The sequence below is a fragment of the Syzygium oleosum genome, unplaced genomic scaffold (genome assembly GCF_021117445.2).
Source record: "Syzygium oleosum isolate NSW1041296 unplaced genomic scaffold, Sole_v2.1 Sole_v2.06, whole genome shotgun sequence".
NCBI classification, from domain to species: domain Eukaryota; kingdom Viridiplantae; phylum Streptophyta; class Magnoliopsida; order Myrtales; family Myrtaceae; genus Syzygium; species Syzygium oleosum.
Window position 1 is genome coordinate 3,060,270 of NW_026607490.1, and position 24,108 is coordinate 3,084,377.

The following is a 24,108-nucleotide window of genomic DNA, read 5'->3' on the forward strand; positions in this document are numbered from 1 at the left end:
AACCCTAATTCGTGTCTCCCCCACTTGGACGGTGCCGAAACCAGAACTGCCCATTGGCTGTACATGTCGAAAGGATGAAACACATTTGGATTAGTATAACGAAAAACTCAAATTAATACACATATGACAAATTTACCCCAAAATTAATGTTTTGACCATAAAAAATCACAAATCGGTATACCTACGATAAATTTACCCTCTATAAATTTCTGTTAAATTTTACAGTTAAATTGCTGAATTGAAAGACACATGACAGTTGTCGAATGTATCAATTTAGGGTTTTACCTTCGTTTGTCTCATGAGTACTAGTTTGTGATTTTTTATGGTATTAATCCAATTTAATAAAAACTAATTGAGGGTAAATTTATCATAAATGTACCAGTTTTGTATTTTTTATGATTAAAAAATTAATTTAAAAGAAATTTGTCACAAATGTATCTGTTAAAATAATTTTCTCGAAATTTAACAATATCCGTATATGCCACCCGACGTGCACATTTCATAGTAAAACTCTTTAAGAGCGAAAGGGTGACGTTAGGGATACCGACTCCATACGAGATCCAACTAATTTCATTAACGTTTTAGATGATTGGATGTTTTAATTAAAAAAAATTGTTTTTTGGGTACGGTGCATTGTAGTTACATGCTCGATGTAGAGTATTCACGAGGTCCAAGATTCTCAAAATTAAGACATTCTTATTGGAAGGGACCGCTCGTAGCCTGAATTAGGTTTTAGGTAGCTATTAAGTTTGATTTAAGTCTAGCTACATGAACAAAACGTGCGTACAATTATTAACGTGATTGGGTACTTTATCCGGGTCGTACTCAAGATAATTTCGCCCCTAATCACGGTCAATCGCTAATAGCATTGATAATCCAAATGCCTTTCTAATGTTTATATTTTCTTTTATAGGAAACCAATAGTTTTTGTAATGCAGAAGTATATGTAGTATGACCGGACAGATTTGTCACAAAATATAGGTTCCAAGGCTCCCCAAAAATAACATGGTGGACACCAATTTGAGTCATAGGAAGAATTGAATCATTGATTAATCAATTGGGACTTCCAAGATTCCCAAAAATAACATGGTCAATACAAATTTGGGTCATAGGAATAATTGAATCGTGGGAAAATGACACAAACAGAAATCCCTGAACTTTAATTTAATGTGCAATTTGATCTATGAATTTTTAATTTATTCAATATAGTCCCTGAACTTTAGCCTAATGTTCAATTTGGTCCCCGAACTTTTAGTACATGTTCAATTTAGTCCCTGAACTATTTGAAAAATATTCAATATAGTCCTTGAACAAGTGTTCAAAGAAGAACTATTTGAAAATGTTCAATATAGTCCTTGAACAAGTGTTCAAATAGTAGTCCTTGAACTTGTTCAATGACTATATTGAATATTTTTCAAATAGTTTAGGGACTAAATTGAACATGTACTAAAAGTCCAGGGATCACATTGAACAGATTAAAAGTTCAGGGACCAAATTGAATATTAGGCTAAAGTTCATGGACTATATCGAACAAATTAAAAGTTCAGGGATCAAATTACATATTTGGTCAAAGTTCAGGGATTGTTCATGTCATTATCGCTTGAATCATTGATTAATTAATCAGAACAAGAACCTAACGCTGCATTCTCCTCCACATCAATTAACAAAGAGTTATTGTAGAACAGAGCCAAAGCAACAAGACTAGATGAAATCTTCCTGCGTAGTCAACGAGATTCTCAAGCTTTGATCCTCCAAGTTGGCCGCTTTCATACCTGAGATTCCACGCCAAAATTCGACATCTCGTACGATATTCTGCATTTGTTTACGGTCGTTGTTTCCTCGGACTGATTAAGAAACTAATAGTTTGATACTTGCAGAGTGTCCCCAATGAAGCCCTTTGACCGCAACCACTTTCATTTAATTACGAGTGCTAATGTTTGATTGCCGTCTCATATCCCGACACGTCGGTGCGATTGAGGTGTTCTTCTTTGGTACTTTAGTTGATACTTCGTCTGTGTTCATACTGTGAGTTAACCACGTCACTTGCTTTAACCCTAACGTTGTTATGCCGTGTTAGGTCTTATAGGATGGTTTTGTCGTTGCAGACGTCGAGGTTCATGCATGCTTTGGGCGATGTTAAGATTGTTTAGTGCTTTGTTTAGTACTGATTATCTCTCGCTTAATTCATGTGTGGTTTTTAACACGTGGAAAACCGGAAAGTACGTGAAGAAGACGTGAAATGCCAGACTGTTTCATATGTTTCGACTTCGAACAAGGCTTGTATTAGCGCAAATTGCCTAAGTTGATGGTTAGATTTCCTCTTGTGAGCATTTCTTTGGCTTTCTTGTTGCACGGGGAGGCGAGGACGGCACGCGATTTCTCAAGGAAAAATTGTTTAAAAGGTCCTAAACCTTTCAAATTTGTCAATTTAATCCTAAACACTTTGAGGATTTGCCAATTTGGTCCTAATCTTGTAAGGAATTTTGCGAAAATTTTATTGTACTTCTGCATGCGTAATTATAACTAGGGAAAATTTCATTTTGGTACCCAAAGTGGGGCCTTTTTCTCAATTTGATAACCATAGTGGACATGTCTCAATGGTACCCAAAGTGCCCATTCGGTCTCAATTTGGTACCGAGTTCGCCGGGCGGTCAAATGCTCACGGCGGCAAGAAATTTTGTTAGATAGCTCGAACAAGATTTTTTTACTTTTTTATTTTTTTTTCCTTTTCTGTTTTTTCTTTTCCTTTTCCTTTTCTTTTTTTCCTTCTTCCTCCCTCCAGGCCCAGCCCACGGCCGGTGAGGTCATCACAGCGCGCCTGCCGGCGTCGGGCAGGGCCGCCTCGCTGGCGAGCGGGCCGACCCTCGCCGGACTGGCGAGGCGGCCGGCCCTCGCTGGGCCGAGGCCGACCTCGCCGGTCGGCGAGGCGGCGCCGGTTGGCCCGCCGACGCGGCGAGGCGACCCTCGCCGGCTCGCGAGGGCCGCCTCGACCGACGCCGGCGAGGTGACCTCGCGCATCCCGGCGAGGGCAACCCTCGTCCTTGCTCGGATCCGGGTGAAGGTCGGCCCTTGCCCGCCCAGTGAGGGTGGCCCGCCCGACGCAGCGGGCGACCCTTGCCCCGCCGTGCAAGGGCCGCCCCGCCCGACGCCGGCGAGGGTCGGCCCTCGCCCGCCCAGCGAGGGTCGCCAGATCGGCGAGGGCCGACCCAGCGAGGTGGCCTCGCCCGACGCAGCGAGGCGACCCTCGCCACCCAGCGAGGCGGCCCTCGCCCGACGCCGGCGACCTCCCCGGCCATGGTCAGTGGCCATGCGGAGGGAAGAAGGAAAAAAAAGAAAAGGAAAAGGAAAAGAAAAAAACAGAAAAAGGAAAAAAGAAAATAAAATAAAAAAGTAAAAAAAATACTGTTCCGGTAGCCGAAACAGTAAATTTCTTGCCGGCCGGCGAACTCAGGTACCAAATTGAGACTAAATGGGCACTTTGGGTACCAAATTGAGACTGAATGGGCACTTTGGGTACCAATTTGGGACTATGTCCACTTTGGGTACCAAATTGAGAAAAAGGCCCCACTTTGGGTACCAAAATGAAATTTTCCCTTATAACTATAAGTATAAACGGAAAGGACATGTATCGCGCGTGACATTCTGGGTGTCACATAGATGGTTGGAGCTAATTGATCGCCGCGTCCACGAATTCTGGCCAAAATTAGTCAGAATGACTATGTTGGTAATTTGTTAAAATATTTAAGACTAAATTGGCCAATCGTCAAAAGGTTTAGGACTAAACTGACACAATTGAAAGGTTTAGGGTTGAATTGACTATCGTATAACAAGTTTATGACTAAATTGACACAATTAAAATATTTATTAATGAATTGGCCGTCATATAATAGGTTTAGGAATTTTTAGATAATTTTCCCTGATTTCCCACCTCGTTATCGAAAAAGAAGAGGGATCGATGTCCGGGTTTGTGAAACGACTCGGGGAACGTAAACTTACAAATGAAGGAACTCATAACTATATTTATATTCACGAGTGTATTGGTTTGGTACTTTTGTCCAAGTCAAAATTAGACCATCATATACGTCTCCAAGTTAACTTAACTAGAAATGGAACTTTTGTTAATACAATTCTTTCTTTATTTTGACTAAACTATGCAAATACTAGGTCATGAGACCAGTTGGTCAACTATTTTTAGGAAGAACAAAAAATTAGGCAAAAACCACAAAAAACCCTAAATTATATACCCACTGCGACATATTTACTTTAATTTTTTTCTCTGACACAAAAATCCCTAACTTGTACATGTATGACACATTTACCCCTCATCAAAATTCTATCAATAAGAACCATTAAAAATCTGCATACATGAAGGCCAGAAAGCAAACGGTATTGACATGTCGCCCATATGACTTAAGTGAAATAAAAAGGACATTGTTTTGTGTAAAATATCATCTAACAGTACCTTAACGAAGGGTAAATGTGTCATTGGTACAAGTTTGGGGTTTTTTTATGTCATAAAATTTTTTTAGGGTAAATATGTCACAGTGGGCATATGACTTAAGTGAAATAAAAAGGGCATTATTTTGTCTAAAATATCATCTTGACGGAGGATAAATGTGTCATAGGTACAAGTTTGGGATTTTTTTACGTCATAAAAAAAATTTTAGGGTAAATATATCACAGTAGGCATATTTTGAGGCTTTTAATGTCACAAAAAAAAGTTGAGGATAAATGTATCATAGTGAACATAGTTTTAGGGTTTTTTGTGGTTTTTTTCCCAAAAAATATCATTAATTTTTTAAATTTCTTATCAATTCAATTTGAATTAATAAAAGCGATCGCCAAACGTGTAAAGTAAAAGGGATTTCCCCTTCCATGTGCCTTCAAGTGGAACAAAATAAAGTAGGAATCTCTATAATAATATTTTCAGTCTCTCATTTAATCAATTGCTTGGAAAATCATAGTTAAAGATCAATGTTTCGATGCTGGGCTCTGGCCCAATAGCTTCTATGCTTATTCCAATAGCTTGAGTGTGGTCAATGAATTGGAAAACAGGCGAAGCCCAGCATGGCTGAATCATTTTCCATGGCGCAACCTGTCAGAGAAAGCCTATAAGCTGTCTTAGAGAGGAGAAAATATTCAGTGGTATGATACTGCCACGTCACTTGCCTATGTGGCATACATGTTCCATTAAAAGAGTGACATGTGTCACTGACGACGTGGAAATTAAAAAAGAGGAAAATTTGTCAGCGCCCCCCTCCTCTCTCTCTCCTCTTTAATTACGCGCGCTCTCGCTCTCTCCTTTTTGTGTCTTCATCCCCACTCTCTCTCTCTCTCACTTTATTTCAAATTTCACACCTCTCACCTCTCTCCTCTCTCAGTCTTGAAAAATCCTCCGACCACCTCCGACGAGCACCGCCAGACGCTCCCTCTCAGCTGCAACGGAGGCTTGGTGGAATGGAGTCGGGGTCGGAGGGCTCCCTCTGAAGAACAGGTCATCGGAGAGAGATCGAGCCGTGGTTCTACCCGGAGGACCCAGAAGATAGGCGAAGTTGAACTCCCTGTCGACGGCGTCGCCTTGCCATCCTCGTTGCCATCTCCGCATTCACTCTCCCTCCCCCATGAGTCTCCATGAAAAGCCAGGTCAGCTCGGGCGCAGATTCCAATTTTTAAATGTTCGTTGAAGCAGCGCTTCCCGCTTTGTTCGCGACAACTCCGAGAGCGCCGCGGCAGCACCTCTTTGCCCTGCTCTGGAGCCGCGGCGCCCCGAGGAGCCTCCCCCAGATCCACGCCCAGGTAGAAAGCCTATAAGCTGTCTTAGAGAGAGAGAGAGAGAGAGAGAGAGAGAGAGGGGCAGGGAGACTTCAGAAGGGGAGGGGAGAAGAGGGGGAGGAGTGGAGCTGCATAACCCTTGCCATTGCCTTCAAACGTGCATCAATGCCCTCCTCAAGTGCTTGGGTTTCGAGCTCGACCCCGGTTCGACCGCCGGGAGATCGCCGGATGGTCACAATTCGCAAGCAACGTGCCATGAAACTCTACTAGTACTACATCAGCTCAACTCTTTCTCTGTCTCTCTACATTTATACTCTAGTGTACAAGTTCTTGTGTTTGTGTTTACGTGCGTGTGGACTTTGTAGTTGATGCCATGCATGTAGTATAAGTTTCTGTGATTTAAGAACAGTGTGTCAAATCATTTATATAAACCAATCTTGCTGTACATGGTGATCTTTCTTTGATTGGAGTAAATGCATGTAGGACGAAGGAGAAGGAGAGTATTACCAAGAAGAGAGGCGGTGGACGCCCCGGCAAAGGCGGCCGACAAGACCGCCCATAAGCACCGGCAGCGGAGGTCAAACCAACTAATCGTAGCCTTTTATTGCATGCTGATGGCTGCTTTGCTTAGATATATGCAGGGTCATGTTTCTTTTTCTTCATTGTTTTTTCTATTTTCCAGTTTGAATGTACGTATTCAAATCTCCTGTTGGATGCTAATCTAGCACTGGAAATCCGCACGTGCATCATGCATGTAATGATGCACCTCTAGGAATTTGATTCAGTTTACCCAGTCAGGTTTTTATTCATTATTTTGTCCATGATTCGAGTATATTTGGGTAATATTGTCTAAGAAGTTCGTCAAATGTTTCTTTTACCCTAGTGATAGAATGGAGCAGCATAAAGAACATTGGGTTGAACCAACTCATGCAACTTAGGAAAGGACGACAGATCATTTCTTGGCTTACGCAATTGCACTCGGTACAATGCGAGACAATCATACTTCGAAATTCATATTACCGTATAAAGCGAGTAATCGACATTATCCAATCTGATAAATTTGGAAACAAAATCTCAAGAAATGATAAGTAACTTAGTTGTCGAAACATGGAACACGTCTCGAGACAAAGGGAGGGGCGATCAAATCTGTGCAGCAATCCTCGTCGGACATGACCATATGGGCACCCCGCACGCTACAAAATGTTCGATCAGCCTGTTCCGCGATTGCAATTCATTGGAGTGCCCCCTTTCGTTCAGCGCCCGATCGATACATCACTATCATAAGCAAATTCGAACTTAAGACGGAGGGGGCGACGAAATCTAACTCTGCACCTTTAAACCTGGCAAGCTCAAATGGTTCATACAATTCATCGATCAAACACTGACCATATTGTAAGAGAAGATGGGCATTACGCACACTTCTATAATTTTTTTTTTAAAGTTGCACCGACTCAACAGAGCTGGCGGAATCGAGGACGAGGGTGCAGCATTCGTCGTCTTTCGATTGTACCGTAGTTGGTCTCAACATTCGCACGAACATTAATGTCTCTCGCCACTTACCCAGCAGCAATTAAAGAACTGTGTATTCGAATTGAATGCCGATTCAAGTTTCCAACACACGTCCTGCGCCCCATCCCATATCGTGTCCCGTCTCTATCAGGGCTTTCATCACTGCCTTTTGCCATCGACATTTGGTTGCATAATATTTATATTTATGGTCGGTCAATTCCCGTAGACAAATTACTAACTCCATTCACTGCTACCACGTGTCTATGTCCACTGTAAAGCCGCCGAACATCGGCATTCTTTCCTATTCTTTTGCCGTCTCCGAACCGGTCCGACCATTTGAACCGCTCAAAGAAATCAACCGGAGACTCGCTTTTAACGGCACCAAAACACAATTTCATGTAACCAGTTCAGTCTGATATGAACATTAGCAATTATTTGAAATATAGCTGATGACAAGACGTGGCAATTTATTAGGACCCAAAGAGGGGTAAATGTAAAAACACTTTATGCGATGGTGATAAATACAAACCATCCAGGAAAAAGACCAAATCTAGAGACAATTTGCCAAACTTCTCTCTGTCCTAAAGCTTCTCAGAAGTCCCCCGCGAACAGAGAGTTGAGAGAGTCTGGAATTTTACTTTGGGTAAGAGTCGACGCAAGATTCTCCTTGCCCCCTTTACAACTCAGTATTTACAAAAGGAAACGCCCTTCGATTTTTCTCTACAAAATTTCCACTAAAGTCCAGCGCCGTTCGCGGTTCTCTGATATGACATATACACAGGTATAAATGCTTGAATTGAATTAACTTTCCTAGGTAGTTCTTTCCCCTCTCTACGTAAGTTGGATTCAGAGAAGTCTGGCATCAACACCAGGCAGCAGGCAACTATGCAATAGTCATCGGCCAGCTAAATCTGCACGACAACATATTATTCTTGTGCCAAGAAACAAGAGGATACCTCCTTTTCTTTTTCTTTTCTACCTTATCTAAATTAAGGGAAGATGCTACCTATCGTTTTTCTCCTCTCCAATCTGTACGACCTCCGAGATGCTGGCTTTGCAGAAGAAGCATCTCTGGCAATTGAGGAGATGTCTGGTTATGCAGCCATAGCATGATTTGTGGCTGCAAGGCACTAATCGCGCATTTGCAACGGATTCATAACAAATACAGCACATTTCATCGTCAGAGTCCTTCTCTTCCTCCTTGTGTCCAGCGCGCTCGGCTTCCTTCAACTCGGACTGGCAGATGAGCTGACTTATGAAACTGTCTAGCTGTGCAATCTGTGGGATGTAAGCATCGCTTCGGAAGGACTCGGCCTGCAAAATGGTAAAGTCAGCAGATAGCTAAAACCTAGATCGAAGCACAGTCGAGGTTGGCAATAGCAATAGAGTGAATAATCAGTCAGAGAAAGGTGAAGATTTATGCATCTTAACAGCAAAACATACCATCGCGTCAACCTAAAAACTTGATGAAAAAAATAAAACAATAGCATGAAAAAGGCAACAAGTATTCTTAGTTTATCATGGGAAGGGACACGATGCAGACACCTCCACATGACATGCACAAAAGCAGAAAAGAAAAGGGATGGTTTGGGTGGAATCAACAACTAAAATTAGCCATTACAAAATACAAAACCCTGCATTTACATTATTTATTCCTAACTTAACAGCAAAGCAACCACTGTTTTGACAGCACAACCAAGCACTGAATTTGTAAGTTGGAGATTGTGACCCCAATAGTTAAATTATCCTCGCCCAACGTGCCAGCAAAACAAGCACTGGTTTTGCAAGTGGGAGATCAGGTCTAATCAAACCCAAAGTGATTAGGCTGTTTAGATGACATTGCCCGCTCAGTGATACTACTTATCATTCACAAGGAATGACTAAATGTTAAGGAATATCTGCTTAATTTTGAGGTGTGACAGAAACAACGGTTAGACTTGCAAAATTACTCACCCAATTGTACTGCAAAAGAAATCGGAATCCATGATGAACTGTGTTGGAGCAGTCTGCACTCGCAAACACACTCACTACATCGTTGTGATCCCAGCAAGATTTCTCCCCACTAGCATCCAACAGATTTAAGATAATCCCTACAAGAGGTGCCAAAAGCATCCCCCGGTTCACTTTCTCCGAAGATTGAATGTGTTTTTTATACGACCTACAAAAGACGAATAAAAAGATTAGGAAACTCTTTATGTACTGAATTCTATATCCAGACTTCTATTCAACTGAATTTTATGCCTGGCTCTAAAATAAAATACGGAAAGCCAAGTAAAAAATTACTTGGCTGGAGAAACAACCATCGCTTGAGAGGCCCTTACTCGAAGATTCACAGTCCTCAACAGACAATCAAGTAGACAATACAAATAATGTAAATAAATGGCCTAAATAAGAGAACAAGAAGAGGTGAATGAGACATCAACGGCACTAAAACTTACAGATCAAACTCAGCATATGCCTTAGAAGATATATGGTTCAAGCTGAAAACAATTAACTCAGTCAGCCTTCGTAGATTTGTATCAGTTCCAGACAGAAATGCTTGAGGAACTTCATGAGTGCAGAACTCCAAAACCCTCGCAAGATTGCAAGAAAGATCAAATATGACACTGCACTTTCGCTGATGGAAGTCCAATACCTGCAGAATGTTCCCCAACAGTGAGTAATGAAGCTTCTCAAATCATTCTGCACGAATGCGAGAGAGAGAGAGGGCAGCAATGCTTGTAGCAATGAACCTATCAGAAACACATAAAAACGACAAAGCTGGTGGTCTATTAAGAGCATTATATGACAAGAAACCTAAATATTTACTGAGGATCCATTTTCATATCACCAAAAACTTAGCACAAGAACTGAATCTGGCAAATTCATTTCAGTAACAAAGTACAATTAAGAAACGCAATGAACATGGCCAAAAAGAAGTTTGCACCAATGGTTCAAGCATATCAATATTCTCCCCAAAGGATGAGTGACAGTTACTTTATAGATTGGTTCATGGATATATTACAGATCATACTCTATTCATCTGCTCACTGCTGTAGCTTACCAGCTGCACCTCAAATGAAGAGGTGCTGACATACGTAGTGGCGATGAGTATTGAACTCAAGGTTAGAGGAAGGACGTGAAATTTGTACTAAGATTAAGATGAAATTAAGCACTGACAGCACCGTTTATATTCGACTCAAAAGTAAACATTAAAATAGGATTGCCCATGATAAGACAAAAACAGCAGAACGATCTGCAGAGTCCTTGGATATGAGTTGACCTTGGTTATCTGCCATCCACCAACATATACTCAAGAACTTCAGAACACTCCCGTGAAGAAGCAACAGACAAGCAGAGCCCATGAAATCCATCTGAATATAATAATTGAGAACATTTTCCACATAAACCATTAGAACTATATGTCGCATTTAATAACATGATATCACACCTAGAGTCTGAGAATTCTTAGTGATGTCCAGAAAGAGACCTCTATTTAGCACTGCAGCTCCAATGTCTAGCATATTGGATAGAATGTGAAAAGTTACTATGCAAGAGAACCCAACTTAACTTACACCAAAGTGCACATGTAGGATGCTGCATATAACTTACTTTCAAACAACCAATGCAGGGAAGTATAAAATCTCCATTTCTCTCACAACAAAGTGAGGTCTGCACTGTGCCTTCCAATTAACAGAACAGTATTGGTGGATTTTCTAAAGTCAGGGACTGAAAGACAGCACAAATCCGACATGACGTGATTCCACATTTCAGATTGCCAATTTACAGACTTGATTAATGCAACTACAATAGAACACAATATGGTATTGCTAAATCAAATTAAGCCTCTAATTTACTGGTGTTTTATCTACTCCATTCAATAATCTAATTTGTAGTTTTTATCTACCTCATTCACACATTGCAAAGTGAAACCAAGGTTGCCCAAGATGCAGATCCTCACAGAACGTGGAACGAAAAAAGAACCACAGAATCGAGTTACCTAGAACTCGGTACATTGTGGGTAGACTTATTTGGAATGTTTCATTAGAACACAATACGTTTTTTCAGAACGTGGAACAATATAGAGATCAAACATAAGTACATTAGAATATAAAACATATTCTTACGACATATATTATGTAGATAGTATTTTCCACTTTAGCTAAATTAGCTTGTAATAAGTGTTTCTACATGTATTTACTTTTTGGGCCTTTAAAATTTGGACAGTAGACTTTAGCCCATCTAATGTTTTTTTCTTTTTCTCTTCTCAGAACTTGTATTATATTATGTTGGGCCCAAGTTCTAGAACCCATACTATAACATAATTTGCATGCGAGTCTTCCTATTCTATTGTAGGATCTAACATTCCAGGGTTTGCCTCTGAGTTGCACACAGCTTCACCTCTTCCTATTATAGTTGTATTTACTTGAGAAAAGTTTCTTCATCTCGATGGCAAGACAACTCAAGTTCCTGCATCCTGACGTAGTTCTCGACTTGATTTCCTTCTTCATTGATCAATGATCTGCTCTATGCTGATTGTTCATTTTTCTATCGGCTGACTTTGCCGATCGTTCAAAATACCACATTTGGCGTTCTAAGTAGCTGGTGAGCTGTATTGGTGTCATGTTCCAGACTGCAGTTCACCAGTTGACTACATTTTTTAGTGACCTGGGTGAAAGATCAAAATTCACACTTCAAACTGTAGACTTGAATTAGTGATCCAAATTGTACTATGAAGGCGTACCCCTCAAGTACCGCCTCTTCGACTACAGCCATCCACCGTTGCACACACCATGATCTACGACATACTACAAACTAATCGTCCTTTCCAAATTCCAAACTACTACTTCTAAGATTCTCTGCATCTCCTAGTGTATTTTTTCTTTTGATTTTGCAGTTCTCCAACTGTTTCGCCTCTGCAGCACCACATACTATAGGCATGTTATAAACAAGGCTAAAGATATCTATCAGATGTCTAAATTCAGATGATAAATATCCACTAGTACAGTTGTTAACTTAAGCATCCACATCAATAACCTATATAAGCCGAACAGACAAAGCATAGATGTTTGATGGTCAAAGGAAATTTCTTTGAAGTACCTGATACTTTTCTTTGACTTCACGAATTGAGACAGAAAATTCTGTCATTGTCCAGCTCAAAGTATTAAATAGCTGATTAAGAAAAGTTGAGAATAGGACTTGATCATTGACACAAGCTTCTCGCAGCAATCTCTATTGAGCAAGAGGCAAGAATTTTAGTCAGAAAGAAGTCTCACAGGGGACAGAGGGAGGGACGGAGGGAGAGAGAGAGAGAGAGAGAGAGAGAGAGAGAGAGAGAATTTAACACTCACCTGGAAAACAACTGATGATGATGATGATTCTCCATTCTTTGAAAAACCAAAACCAGAGCCCTTGCATAACCTTAGAAGAATGTTAGTTACTGGAATCCAACATCTGTTGTCAAATGATGACAGCAACGCAGTTGGTAGCTTTTGGATGGCGGCCTCATTGTTCTCAAAGTCATCCAAGAATTCCTTGTATTGTACCAAGACTGAAATAGACTGAAGAAGAAGATCCTTGAGATCTGCACTTGATATTCTTGGATCGTTGAAATGCATAACAAGGAAAGTGACCTGATCGACACAAGCAAACAACTTACTACCACTCGATAAACAAAGATGGACATATAAAACTCAAGAATAGCAGTCCTATAATAATATTCTGCAAAATGCCATAGCTGTTAAACAAAGACGCACATTAATCATTTCCGACATCCAAAAGCCCTCTTCAAGGCAAAATAATGAGAATACTCTTCAAATGGGTGTATGTGTTTGGCTTGGCTTAGTTTTTAACTTTTACTGATACGTTCATATGTGTGACATTTTTTTAACACTAAACAACTATTATCTTTAAAAATATATCAAAAGTAGTGCTGTCAACCGCGATTTTTTCTTAACTTGTTATAAGTAAAAAATTGTTTCTATCTAGGCAGAAAATTCCCGTGCGGCTCTTTGAATTGCTCAAAGCCACCCCAAAGCCCATCCAAACAGATTTCTGACATTTGGACAGTCTGAGTCAAAGAAGTAACTGATCGAGAACTGCAGGAGAGCTTTTTATGAAATCTAAAGAGCACGCTCAAGAGATATAGTTCAGAATATATATTCATGACCTAACCTCATCTATCTCAGCCCCACCATCACAACAACCTCTTATCTACATCCAATAATTGGTTTGTTCAGTTGATTCTTGATTGATCTATGTTTTCTCATATCTTGGCTCTGACAAGCTATGAATTTACACACTTAAAATCATCTATATAAAACTTTTTCGAATAACACCTCCTTTACCCAAAAAAAATCATCTATACGACAAGCCCATTGCCCAAACAAACCCTCCTTGATCACATAAAAAGTATTATCATATAACAATCTGTTTAAAAGAATTTCGACAGGCCCACAAAAGTACTAGATGCTCTAACTATAAATCAATTGGAGGAAAAGATCTATTACTTCATGTGAAAAAGAAACAACAATAAATAGAAAGTGCTGCTTGACATTATCCTGACCTAACGAGTAATTCTCTTCAAACACGACTGTGCTTGCATTGTCCAAGGATTTTCTATAACTGTGTGTATATGCACATGCACACTTTATGTGCACATCCCAATAGGGTGAAAGCAAACCATATATCAAACCAGTGACAAGTCAATGAGTTACTTTGCTCCAAATTTTCAAGACTCTAGAGCCACGAGAGTAAGTCATTTACAGATAATAATTTTTAAATAGTATGTACCGTGCAATACAATAACAGCAAACAATCAGGCTACAGTTTAAGCACAGCACATACATAATAACAAACGCAGCCCCAGAAATTTCTTATCAATAGTTAAATGAAACATTGAATGCACTAGAATGTGAAGGAAAAGTAGGAAAAAAGTGGAGCAGAACATACAAATGAAGCCAGTCCTTGCTTAATAAATATAGCTGGGGGGACAAATGGTGTATCGCTCTTACGCAAAACATGAAAGCAGTCAACCTGCAACAACAGTGGCAACTGTTAGCGACTCAAACATCTCACAGAGCATTGTCAGAGAACATGAATCTGAATTTCGAATTAAATACTGTATTTTCAAGTTAGCTAATCGATATCCTATGTGTACAGCGATCCTCACGAAAAACTCCCAAGAGAAAAACCAAAGAAATTAAGCAACTACTCATGAGAGAACATGCGCAATGATACAACAATATACTATATCAATTATCAGGGTATCACACATCTACAGGTTCACTTGCATTATTACAACAAAAGATAAGTGAAAATAAATTGCCCATGTATTCACAAATTTCTAATCAAGACGTCAATCCTCATTTCTATTTAAGCTTGCGCAGATACGACTGGGATGTCATGGATGCTCTCACGAAAATTGTCTCTGAAATGCTAGCAGGCCACAATGTCCTTCCTCACAGGGCAGGAGCTTGTGTCCTAAGATGTCCTTTTACTTTGTCTATTCATCAAGCATGGATGAAAAGATGAAGATAACAGGTAACAAAAGTACTGCTACTAAAGGAAATGCATAATGCAAGTAACAAGTTAGTTCTGAAGTTGAAAAGATACATAAAAGGTCACTGAGAACCCAAGCTGCCTTTGTTAACATCCAAATTTGAAGTACAAATCCAAAATTCTATTAAGATGCACATGAAATATACCAGCAAAGCTGCAAATACCAAATTAACCGGATAGTGAATAGACCAAATAGAACATAAACATTTGAGTTAAAAGAAATTAAGATCTTACAAGAGATTCGAGATAAAACTCGGGAACATATACGAACACAGAATCCACTTTGCTAAGAACTAAAAGTAGTTGTGCAGTCCACATGCAGGCAGCAAACATGCCTCTTTGCTTCCATCGTGAAAATAGAGAGATCCTGTACCTGTAGATAATGATTATAACAATCAGGAACTAATGACAACAGCATGGATGATACATTGAAGAATTTCTGCTTGATTTACAGAACCGGCATGTCAGGTTGGCTCAATCCAATAAAGAATCCTTGGGAAATCCTCTGACACTATACAGACCAATCATATGAAAGAATGCAAGAATTTGAATTAGCCACAATGACAAAAGACAAAATCTTATTAGGTGCAATAACGAAAAAAAATGTTTGAATAAACTGAAGCCTCAAAATTTTTTCTTGCTCAATAAAAAAAGAAGCTGTTATGAAAGTTTTGTTTGAGAAAGAAAATTCCGTAGACCCGAACTTCTCTTGTTATGGAATGATAATGCCGATGCTAAAACAAATACAAGAAAGATCAAATGTCTTTACAAACAGAATGATATTCCCAACATTCTCAGATCACACTCTGCAGTAAAAGCAACCACATTAGACGCGATCTAGTGACGAGGCAGTACAACCTGCATAAACTAAGTTACACGAGACACTGCATGTTTCTCATTAGAGAGCAAAATTATAGGATTTAGGACGTGATAAGAGTACAAAACAGTCAAGTCTAGTATGCACTTTAAAACTTCCCCATAAACAAGGATTCAGTGGCTAGTCGTCTCAAGCAACACACATTGTATAGTTTAGAGCACAGTTACTTTGAAATGTATATGAGATAATGAAATCATTAGTCTCCTTGTCCTCTTACCAAGCACAATGTCTAACACAGTTAGCAACTTCCTCCCGATAACCATTCCTAACTTCCTTTAAGCGCTTCAACTTTTCACCATACGCTTGCTCTCTTATTTGTTTGTCAGTGTCTTCCAAGAGAGAGATAAATTGGGACTGGTGTGATGTGTAATATGATGCCTGAAAATAAAGCAACGAAAATTTTAGTTCAAGAGATATTACCATATACAGAAAGGCACTACTCGATCATCTTGAAACATTTAATGCATTAGCTAACTCCTTATCTTAAAATGAGTCTATCAAGTTCCATGAGCCATAAGGGTAAATCATACTATCCTTAAATGGTTAACATCACATCACTTATGTTTTCACCATTTAATTTGTACTACATAGGAAGAGAAATTTCCTAGAAAAGTTCTTTCTCCTGGAAAAGCACAATCGATCATTTTGGCACTAAAAACCACAAGTACTATATGAGCCATTTGCTTAATGTAAATTCAAAGCTTTTCTAGCCAGTGCATGAGTTGCTTCACAATAAAAGCTTTAGATGTTAACCAGCCTACAGAGATCTAAATAAATAAAAAGGAACAAGGCACCAACTACTAACAGTGCTATCTACGTTTAAGGCTCAAGATAAGATTGCAACTTGATGCAGGAGCATAGGAGAATATTTTTAAATTATTTATTTTTCGAGTTACTGTTCACGGTTATGGTAGTTGAGTTTTATTTTGTTTTTGGGGTCTTTTTTGGTCTTTTCTTATGTTTTAAGAGTCCTAGTGGTACTAGTTTTACTTCCTTAGGTAGGAATCCTACTAATAAAGGGTCTTTATGCCTATTTATTAGTCTTAGAAGGCTGTTTTGAGATTAGAGAGTATTCTTCATTGTTGAGTACAGTTTCTCTCAAGAGACTTCTTTCTTAGTCCTGGATTTGAAGTCTAGAAGGCAATCTTTTAGATTGTGTGTTTCCACTTGAATTTTTCTTTTGTGCTTCTTCAATTCTGTTCTTGATGTCGAGTACCTTGTTAGGTTTTTGCTATTCCCTACGTCAATTTGGTATCAGAGCTTTCTCCAATCGGGAAAGAATGATGCTCACTAAGAGATCGGACAAGATGATTGTGGGGCCCATAATCCACAGATCCCAAGATCGAAACCTGGCAGTTGATGCCGAATTGATATATGGAAAGGAATCCTAACAAGGTATGTCAACACCAAGAAAATAATTGAAGAAGCACAAAGGAACAATTCAAATGGAAAAACACAATCTAAAAGATTGCCTTCTGGACTTCAAACCTAGGAGCAACGAAGAACGGATTCCTTAAAACATACTTTTTCAACAAAGAAAAGTAATTTCTAATCTAAAAAAAAACCCTCCAAGACTAATAAATAGGCATAAAGACCCATTATTAGAAGGATTCCTACCTAATGAAGAAAAAGTAGTACCACCAGGACTCTTAAAACATAAGAAAAGACCAAAACGGACCCCAAAAACAAAATAAAACTCAACTATCGTAACCATGAACAGTAACTCGGAAAATAGAAAATTTAAAAATATTCTCCTATGCTCCTGCATCACAACCGCTTGCACAGTAGATAAAAAGAAGGACTTCGCACCATCCTTGGTCAACGGCACACTCAAAAATCATCTTTAAGCTTCGTGAGAATTTCTAACCACACAAAGCCAACTTTTACAAAGGTCCTGCCATTAGCTTTCAATCCTAGACGCAATAAAGTTTTAAGAGGTCTGAGATTTGAGGTGTTTAAATTAGACTTTAATTTATGTCACAAACTTCTCTAACAAACAACTCAACTTCCAAGCACCAAAATATCCTCAGAAAACACAAAACCCAAGTCTTAAAGAAAAACGAAAGCAAGAAGATTTGATAAACAATTATTAATCCATCTTTTTTAATTTTTGATAGGTAAGAGAAAATATTAATAAAGGGCACCAAGGGGTGCAAAAACGTTCTTAATCCATCTTATCCCAAAGATGGGAGACTATCTCGTGGAAACTTGACAAAATGAGTATGTTCCAAGCATCAACAGTTGGTTTTACATGTACCATTTCAGCCGGATCAGTTGTCGTTTGGGAGAAACAAAATGAGAAACTGCTACTTTGGTCAACGTATCTCCATCTTTATGTAAAATTAATCTAAACAAAACGAATATTTTCTGCCAAAAAGGTAACAAAGCATTATGTGCAAGACCTGATCTTCCTAGCCAAGCTAATTTCCTAAGCTACATACACAATCCACCAAGCTAATTTCCTAAGCTCCATACAATATCCGCCTTTTGTACAAAAGCATTTGATCATCATAGCTGTATATTCAACACAAAATTATTATCACAAAATTCAATTGGCTACGTGAGAATTCAAAAGATTTGTAATTTTGCTCTTCTATCAAGTAGCTGAGTCCTCACCTGCTTAAAGTTTGGCGCAAGACCGATATGATACAGCAGCAACAAAGCATCCAGAAGTTCTTCTTCTCTTACTGTCGCTGAAGACATACTGCACTCTATTGGTAAACTCCTGATATTCTGAACCGGCCGATAACCAAATTCTGGTTCAGTTTGATCGCTAGTGCTAGGCTTTTCTGCTATTTGATCATTTAAACTTCCTGCACTGCACTCAGCAGCAACATGAGCAGATCTCTCTGGAATAGAACTACAATGGACACGAGAACCTTTGATTCTATATCTAATTGGACATTTGGACATTCTTCCATAATCGACATCATAACTGGAGCAACAACACGGTTTTTGGATTGTTGAATGGGTTATTCTGGTTTCTTGGTCATCCATACATCCCTCCTCCCACCGAACTACTTCAGCTTCTTGATCATATACAGGGTGAGATTTTGACAGATGACTAAAGGACCCTCCAAGCCTTGAAATGTCACACCAATGCGGATCGTCTTTAAGGAACAGACCGACAGGGAAGCTTTGTTGTCCCCCTCTATGAAGAAAAGCCAGGTTAGAACCATCAGTCTCACTACTCCTCAACAAACTAAACATTTCCCCTAAGGCAAACCCTTCTGACAAAAAGTGAAGGATGACTGTGAATAGAGAAACAAGAACAGAATTGCTTGAAACTCCAGGCGGAGGAACATCTCGGTCTGCTCCCCTGTTCTTTAATAAAAGATTCTGTATGAATGTCCTAAAAACTGAACCTGGCAACTGGGGAGGTGCTGCAGGAGGTATAAATTGTATTACCAGTCGACAGAGCTCCCTATGCTTTTCCTCAATCTGCCGAGATAGAAAATAAGCAAGCATTAGTTTCTACACTACCAATTGACCTTATATCAATACGATCTATGTCAGCACAAGGTTCAGAAATGAGATACCATTACCCAAACATTTCACAAAATTTGTTGAAGCATGTGCAAAGTTAGCCTAACACTGACATGATAAACCACTTAATACCTTAATCGAAGAAAATAAAGTTAACTAACACTGAATTGATTCCATGGTCCAGATCACGCCAATCAACAGCAGCCAGCATGCAAATGTGTGGCATATTGTGAGAATCAAAATCCATTCCTCTGCAGTTCCATTAGATACTATGCCCTAATTGACTAGAAGAATCAGAAGCATGAATTTAAGACAGCACAAAGGTTATTTTGGACAGTAAACAAATATTCATGGACAACAAAGCACCAGACACCCCGACTTTGCTGTAGCTACAGGATTCTTTGATGGGAGCAGAAAGCATGAGAGAAAGCCCCGCAAGGCAAAACACCCATGAGAAATCTCAGTCCAAGATTTTCGGACAAACTATACAGTAACACTACCAAATCGTCGATTGCGTTTTTAGAGACTCGTATGAGAGATTGTGATAAGTTATGAGATCCCTAAACTAGGAATAACCATAAATCTGAAGGAAATCAAGTCAATGTAGCTCAAAACTAACAGTTGAGACTGTAATGCGTACCTTACTTATAGCTTCACAAAGAGCCGTTGTTGTCAAAACCATGCTACTTTCACTCGAAACATCTTCACATGATCCTGGCCACCAAACAGAAGGCATCAAGCACTGAAGATCCTCTCTGTTTGGAGGCTTGCGGGACAGAAAACCCTCGTATAGAGGTTCAAAATTCAAAGATTTCCACCAAAGCACCATTATTTCCTCTCGTCTGAAAAAATGACAGGCCAGGGCAAGGTAAGGGTAGGATCCAGAATATGGACATTCTGTTAGGACCAAACATGCCGTTTTACAACAGCGTGAAAGAGCATTTATTATGTGCTCAAACATCAAACGCGAGGCTTGAAATTCTAGGAAGATATCGAGAACTCTATCAAAGTTCAAATTGTCATGGGGCGCTTGCACCCTGAACACGTCCATCATGAAGGAAAGAAGTGGTCCATAGGCAATGTACTCAGGGCTTCCATCATCTGCTTCAAGCTTAGAGAAAAATTCCTTACATATAGCTTGAGATACGGGCACAAAAAGATCTTCAAATGGAACAAATCTATTGAGCCTTCTCAATTTCTCAACTGAAGAACACTCGGCTCGCTCCATACGATACATGTCCAAAAGCCTTGAAAAGTAATGCAATAGACGAGAAGCCCATATATTGGTGGAAGGTGGTGCTTGAAGAGGAAGATAGCCTCCAATGGGGTATCTAAAGGGACGGGCGCCAAAATTTATATCACAACGTTCACCTTGAGAAAGTGAAATGGCAGGATAATACCCAGCTCCAGGGCCCATTTTCCGAACCCCATGAAACGCAGCCCCCAGGGAAACTCCATTTCTGAAGAAGGAAATCTGATCATCATCTAAATCTATGCAGCATCCAATGACATCACCAATGACCCACGACTGACCATATGGCTCCGCTTCCTTATTCCATTTTTTTACCCTTCTTCCATCAAATGCATATGAATCATCCGCATCTCCCACACCCTTCTGGTCAGTGAAAGGGCAGGATACAGTTGCCCATCCAAGCTGCTGTATGCCAGAAGTTTCCAGAATAACTTCATACATCCATTTTCGTTTCCACACATAGGCATTAGCCCTCGCGCTGCTGAACATTGCCAAGCTCTCAACAAGCAATGGTGGAACTAAGGTTGTAATTTCACCACAAATGCTGGAAACATCGAGAGCAACAATGTTTGGACCATGTCCACTATCAGTTATCCATATGCCATCTCTATTATGATCCTGCGATTTCAGATTTGCGTCAAGCTTCGAAAGCTCACTCCTTATAATAGCATGAACCAAGTCGCTCTCGACCGGACGACGAAGTGGACCGAGTGACTTGCACGGAAGATCGAATATCTGCTCCAAAGTGTGCTCAACAGATTGATTCCGGATCTCATCACGGTAAGAGACTAGACGGCCTTTCGAAAAATTATCAGCCCTATCCTCCTCGTCCAACAGCACTGCCAAACCAGAAGAAAGCCCACCGATCCGCAGGCCGTCTTCTGCCATTCGCAATAAGTGCCAGCCAGCAGTAGCCGGAGCCCTCGCTAGACCATACTTAACTCGGCATACTCAAAATCCGACCGGACGCAGCTCCAAGCTCGTAGTACTCGTACGACTCCAATCCTAAAGCACAACCAGACCAAGTCAAAACACAGATTCAAATCCCTACAACAGCCTGATCCTTGCGAAATCTTAAAGGAAATCACACAAGCGGCCTTCGAATGCCACGGACATAACCTCGCAAAGATGCACAACAGGCTACCCCAACAGCAGCTGCACTACACTAGACTGACGGCAGCTCAACGATACAATCTCCGAAAGCAGCATCCCTCCGCCGAAACACAAAAGGCACGAACCATTTCAACCTCCTCCCTTCTCTCCTCCTCCCCCAAAATTCTCCTCAAACTCAAATCTCTCCATCGCATCAAAAAGCAAACAACAACTCCTCAATACTCACGCACGGGGACACACACACACACTCTCTCTCTCTCTCTCTTCTCTCTCTCTTCTCTCAGCAAATCGAAACATCCGCGAAGGGAGAATTAACGAACCGAATCGAAACTTACGGCCTCGGCAATCGAAATTCCACCAAGACGCCTTCGCGAAGCAGCGAGAAGGCGGCGGCGGCGGGGAGGCCGACCGCTAGGGTTTCGCGGGGGGGCGCCGATGGAGGAGCGGCGGCGGCGGCAACTCGACGGAGGGAATCGAAATTCGACCGAGCTTCGGTAGAGAGAGAAAACGGAACCTGTAGAGAGAGAGAGAGAGAGAGAGACAGAGAGAAAGAGGGGGGAGAAGGTGGCGTGGGGTTCTACGGAAGATGGAGAAGGAGACCGCCCCCGGCCCAGTGTCGTTTGGGGGAGAAAAAATGGGGGAAGAACGAAATAACAAATTGAAGCACCCAAAGGGACACACCACCCCACACACACCCGGTTGCAGCTACGTTCCAATACGCACGCCCGTTTCCGATCCCCGCCCCGCCCCCCCCCGATTTTCGGGAAATTTCGCCTTTTCCTCTTCCGAATATTCTCTCAACACTCCTCCAACATGGATGGCTCTTCTGCCTCCTTCTTCCTTCTTTGTTTTTTTTTTTGGTCCTTTCATTTTCACCGGATCCTTCGCTCTTCTAGTTTGGACCTTCATTCGTATTGATTATTATTATTTGCTGAAGAAAAAAAAAATGAACGCGCGCTGCTTCCTCACGGTCGGAATCTCGGTGGAGGCATGGAGTAGTTATAACTCGATACGGCTCATGAAAAAAAATATGCATTTCCAGAATTTAACGGTGCGATCGAGACTCTAAGTCTAAGCAGTGGAGGCCCTCTTTTTAGACCTCCACAGATTCTACCGCCCGGCTCGAAATGCAGAGACCCCCCCCCACCAATCAATTTCGGGACTCAGCGTTGCAAAGCGTAATGCTTTTTCATTGCTCATTATGGCAATATGGGCGAGATATAGGAATTTCGGACATCACGCGTCTGTATTCACGAGAGAGCACCCATTGAGTTTATTTTTCGCACGGTATTCTCTCCGTATCCATACATTCAATTCGATTGATTTCGACAGATACCCACAAATAGCTCTCTACACTTAAAGTAGAAGACATGGCTCTAAGTGGGATAATAATGACATGAAACGAATCATTTGATGTCTCAAATATGAATTTACATAATTTCATTCTCATCCATAAAAAAGGGAGTGTCATCCTGTCAATTAACTCGATTTTTCTTCTTCTTCTTCTTCTTTTTTTTGGCAATAATTAACATAATGTGATTTTTTTTTTCTATTTTTTGTTTTGGTGGGAGGTGGGGACGTGTGGTCAACGGAGGCCACCGAAGCGCGAGCTGAGAGCGCACGCCGACGGTGGTGGCGTCAGCTGTTGCCGGGTCAATGGCGTTGGGTAAAAAGCTGCGCTCCATTCGGGCCTCCACGTGGCGCTCGCTCGTCCCTCCTCTCGTGCGCTTTTTTCTCAAAATTCAAAGCCCCAGTTGATAACGGTTTATCCGGAAAACGAAAAAAGGTGTTTGACATGGAAGACTGGAAAAGTATCTAGATTTTTTTTTGCTAGAAAAAAATTTAAAAAAATATCTAGATTTATTATATTAGCTTCTTTTTTTCCCTCCATATAAAGAGATAACAGGATATATATATATATATCTAAATATTATTAGAGAAATATATAGGTTCCCGCACATCTTATACAACACGATCAATTTCGAGTTGATGCGATTTAAGTATTAAATATGTATCGCTAGGCATAATGTTCGGACCAAGTTCTGATTTTTCAGATTCAAGTTCAGCTTAATAAGCACAGGATATGTTCTAATATAGCGAGACTCCAATCAATATCCGGAATCTAATGATGCAATGAACTTGAGCTGGATCAAGCTCAAACTCCAACACAAACCCCAACGATTCGATGTATTTTCAGTGATTTCCTGCATGCAAATGTAAAACATGCGTAAAAAGAAGTACATTTCAATTGAATTGAGGAGAAAATTCAGAAATAGAAATATTTTAGAGAAACAAATTTAAAGCAACAAGAAAATTTCTTTATTATTATTATTGTTATTATTGATTGAAATTGAAATGCAGATAAGGAAGGCCAACTTCCAAATTCCTTGCCATCGATTGTTTAGAGCAAGAACAGAAGCCAAACTTAAGGGTACATTTGTTTCACGAAACATATATACTTCGAAGAATTTTTTTTTTAAATAATCGCTTATAAAATAAATTAATGAATTATATTTTTATCGTTCTCAAAACTAGTTATACATAAATTATTATCGATAAT

The 24,108-nt window shown here is 40.2% G+C and overlaps 1 protein-coding gene across 2 annotated transcripts; it reads right to left on the reverse strand.

Moving 5' to 3' along the window:
• Nucleotides 1–7,728: 7,728 nt before the first annotated feature.
• Nucleotides 7,729–22,023, reverse strand: LOC115682977 (E3 ubiquitin-protein ligase RKP). 2 transcript variants are annotated; one of them, XM_030607348.2, is made up of 11 exons: nucleotides 21,884–22,023; nucleotides 19,824–21,440; nucleotides 18,314–19,138; nucleotides 15,915–16,075; nucleotides 15,055–15,193; nucleotides 14,212–14,295; nucleotides 12,612–12,893; nucleotides 12,361–12,492; nucleotides 9,720–9,916; nucleotides 9,235–9,439; nucleotides 7,729–8,595 (listed from the first exon to the last, which is right to left on the reverse strand). In XM_030607348.2, exons 2-11 carry the CDS (start codon nucleotides 21,321–21,323, stop codon nucleotides 8,284–8,286), a joined length of 3,837 nt encoding a protein of 1,278 aa, XP_030463208.2. In that variant the 5' UTR covers nucleotides 21,324–21,440; nucleotides 21,884–22,023; the 3' UTR covers nucleotides 7,729–8,283. The 2 variants fall into 2 exon arrangements, with proteins under 2 accessions (XP_030463208.2, XP_030463207.2); XM_030607347.2 differs by lacking the exon at nucleotides 21,884–22,023 and having other exon boundaries at nucleotides 19,824–21,801.
• Between the last annotated feature and the right edge of the window lie 2,085 nt (nucleotides 22,024–24,108).

Coding starts and splice junctions, on each gene's coding strand:
- LOC115682977 (XM_030607348.2), bottom strand. CDS start 21,323: ATGGCAGAAGACGGCCTGCGGATCGGTGGGCTTTCTTCTGGTTTGGCA. Junction 19,139..19,823: donor TTTGTGAAGCTATAAGTAAG/GTACGCATTACA, acceptor CTATCTCGGCAG/ATTGAGGAAAAGCATAGGGA. Junction 15,194..15,914: donor TGTGTTAGACATTGTGCTTG/GTAAGAGGACAA, acceptor CATTATCTACAG/GTACAGGATCTCTCTATTTT.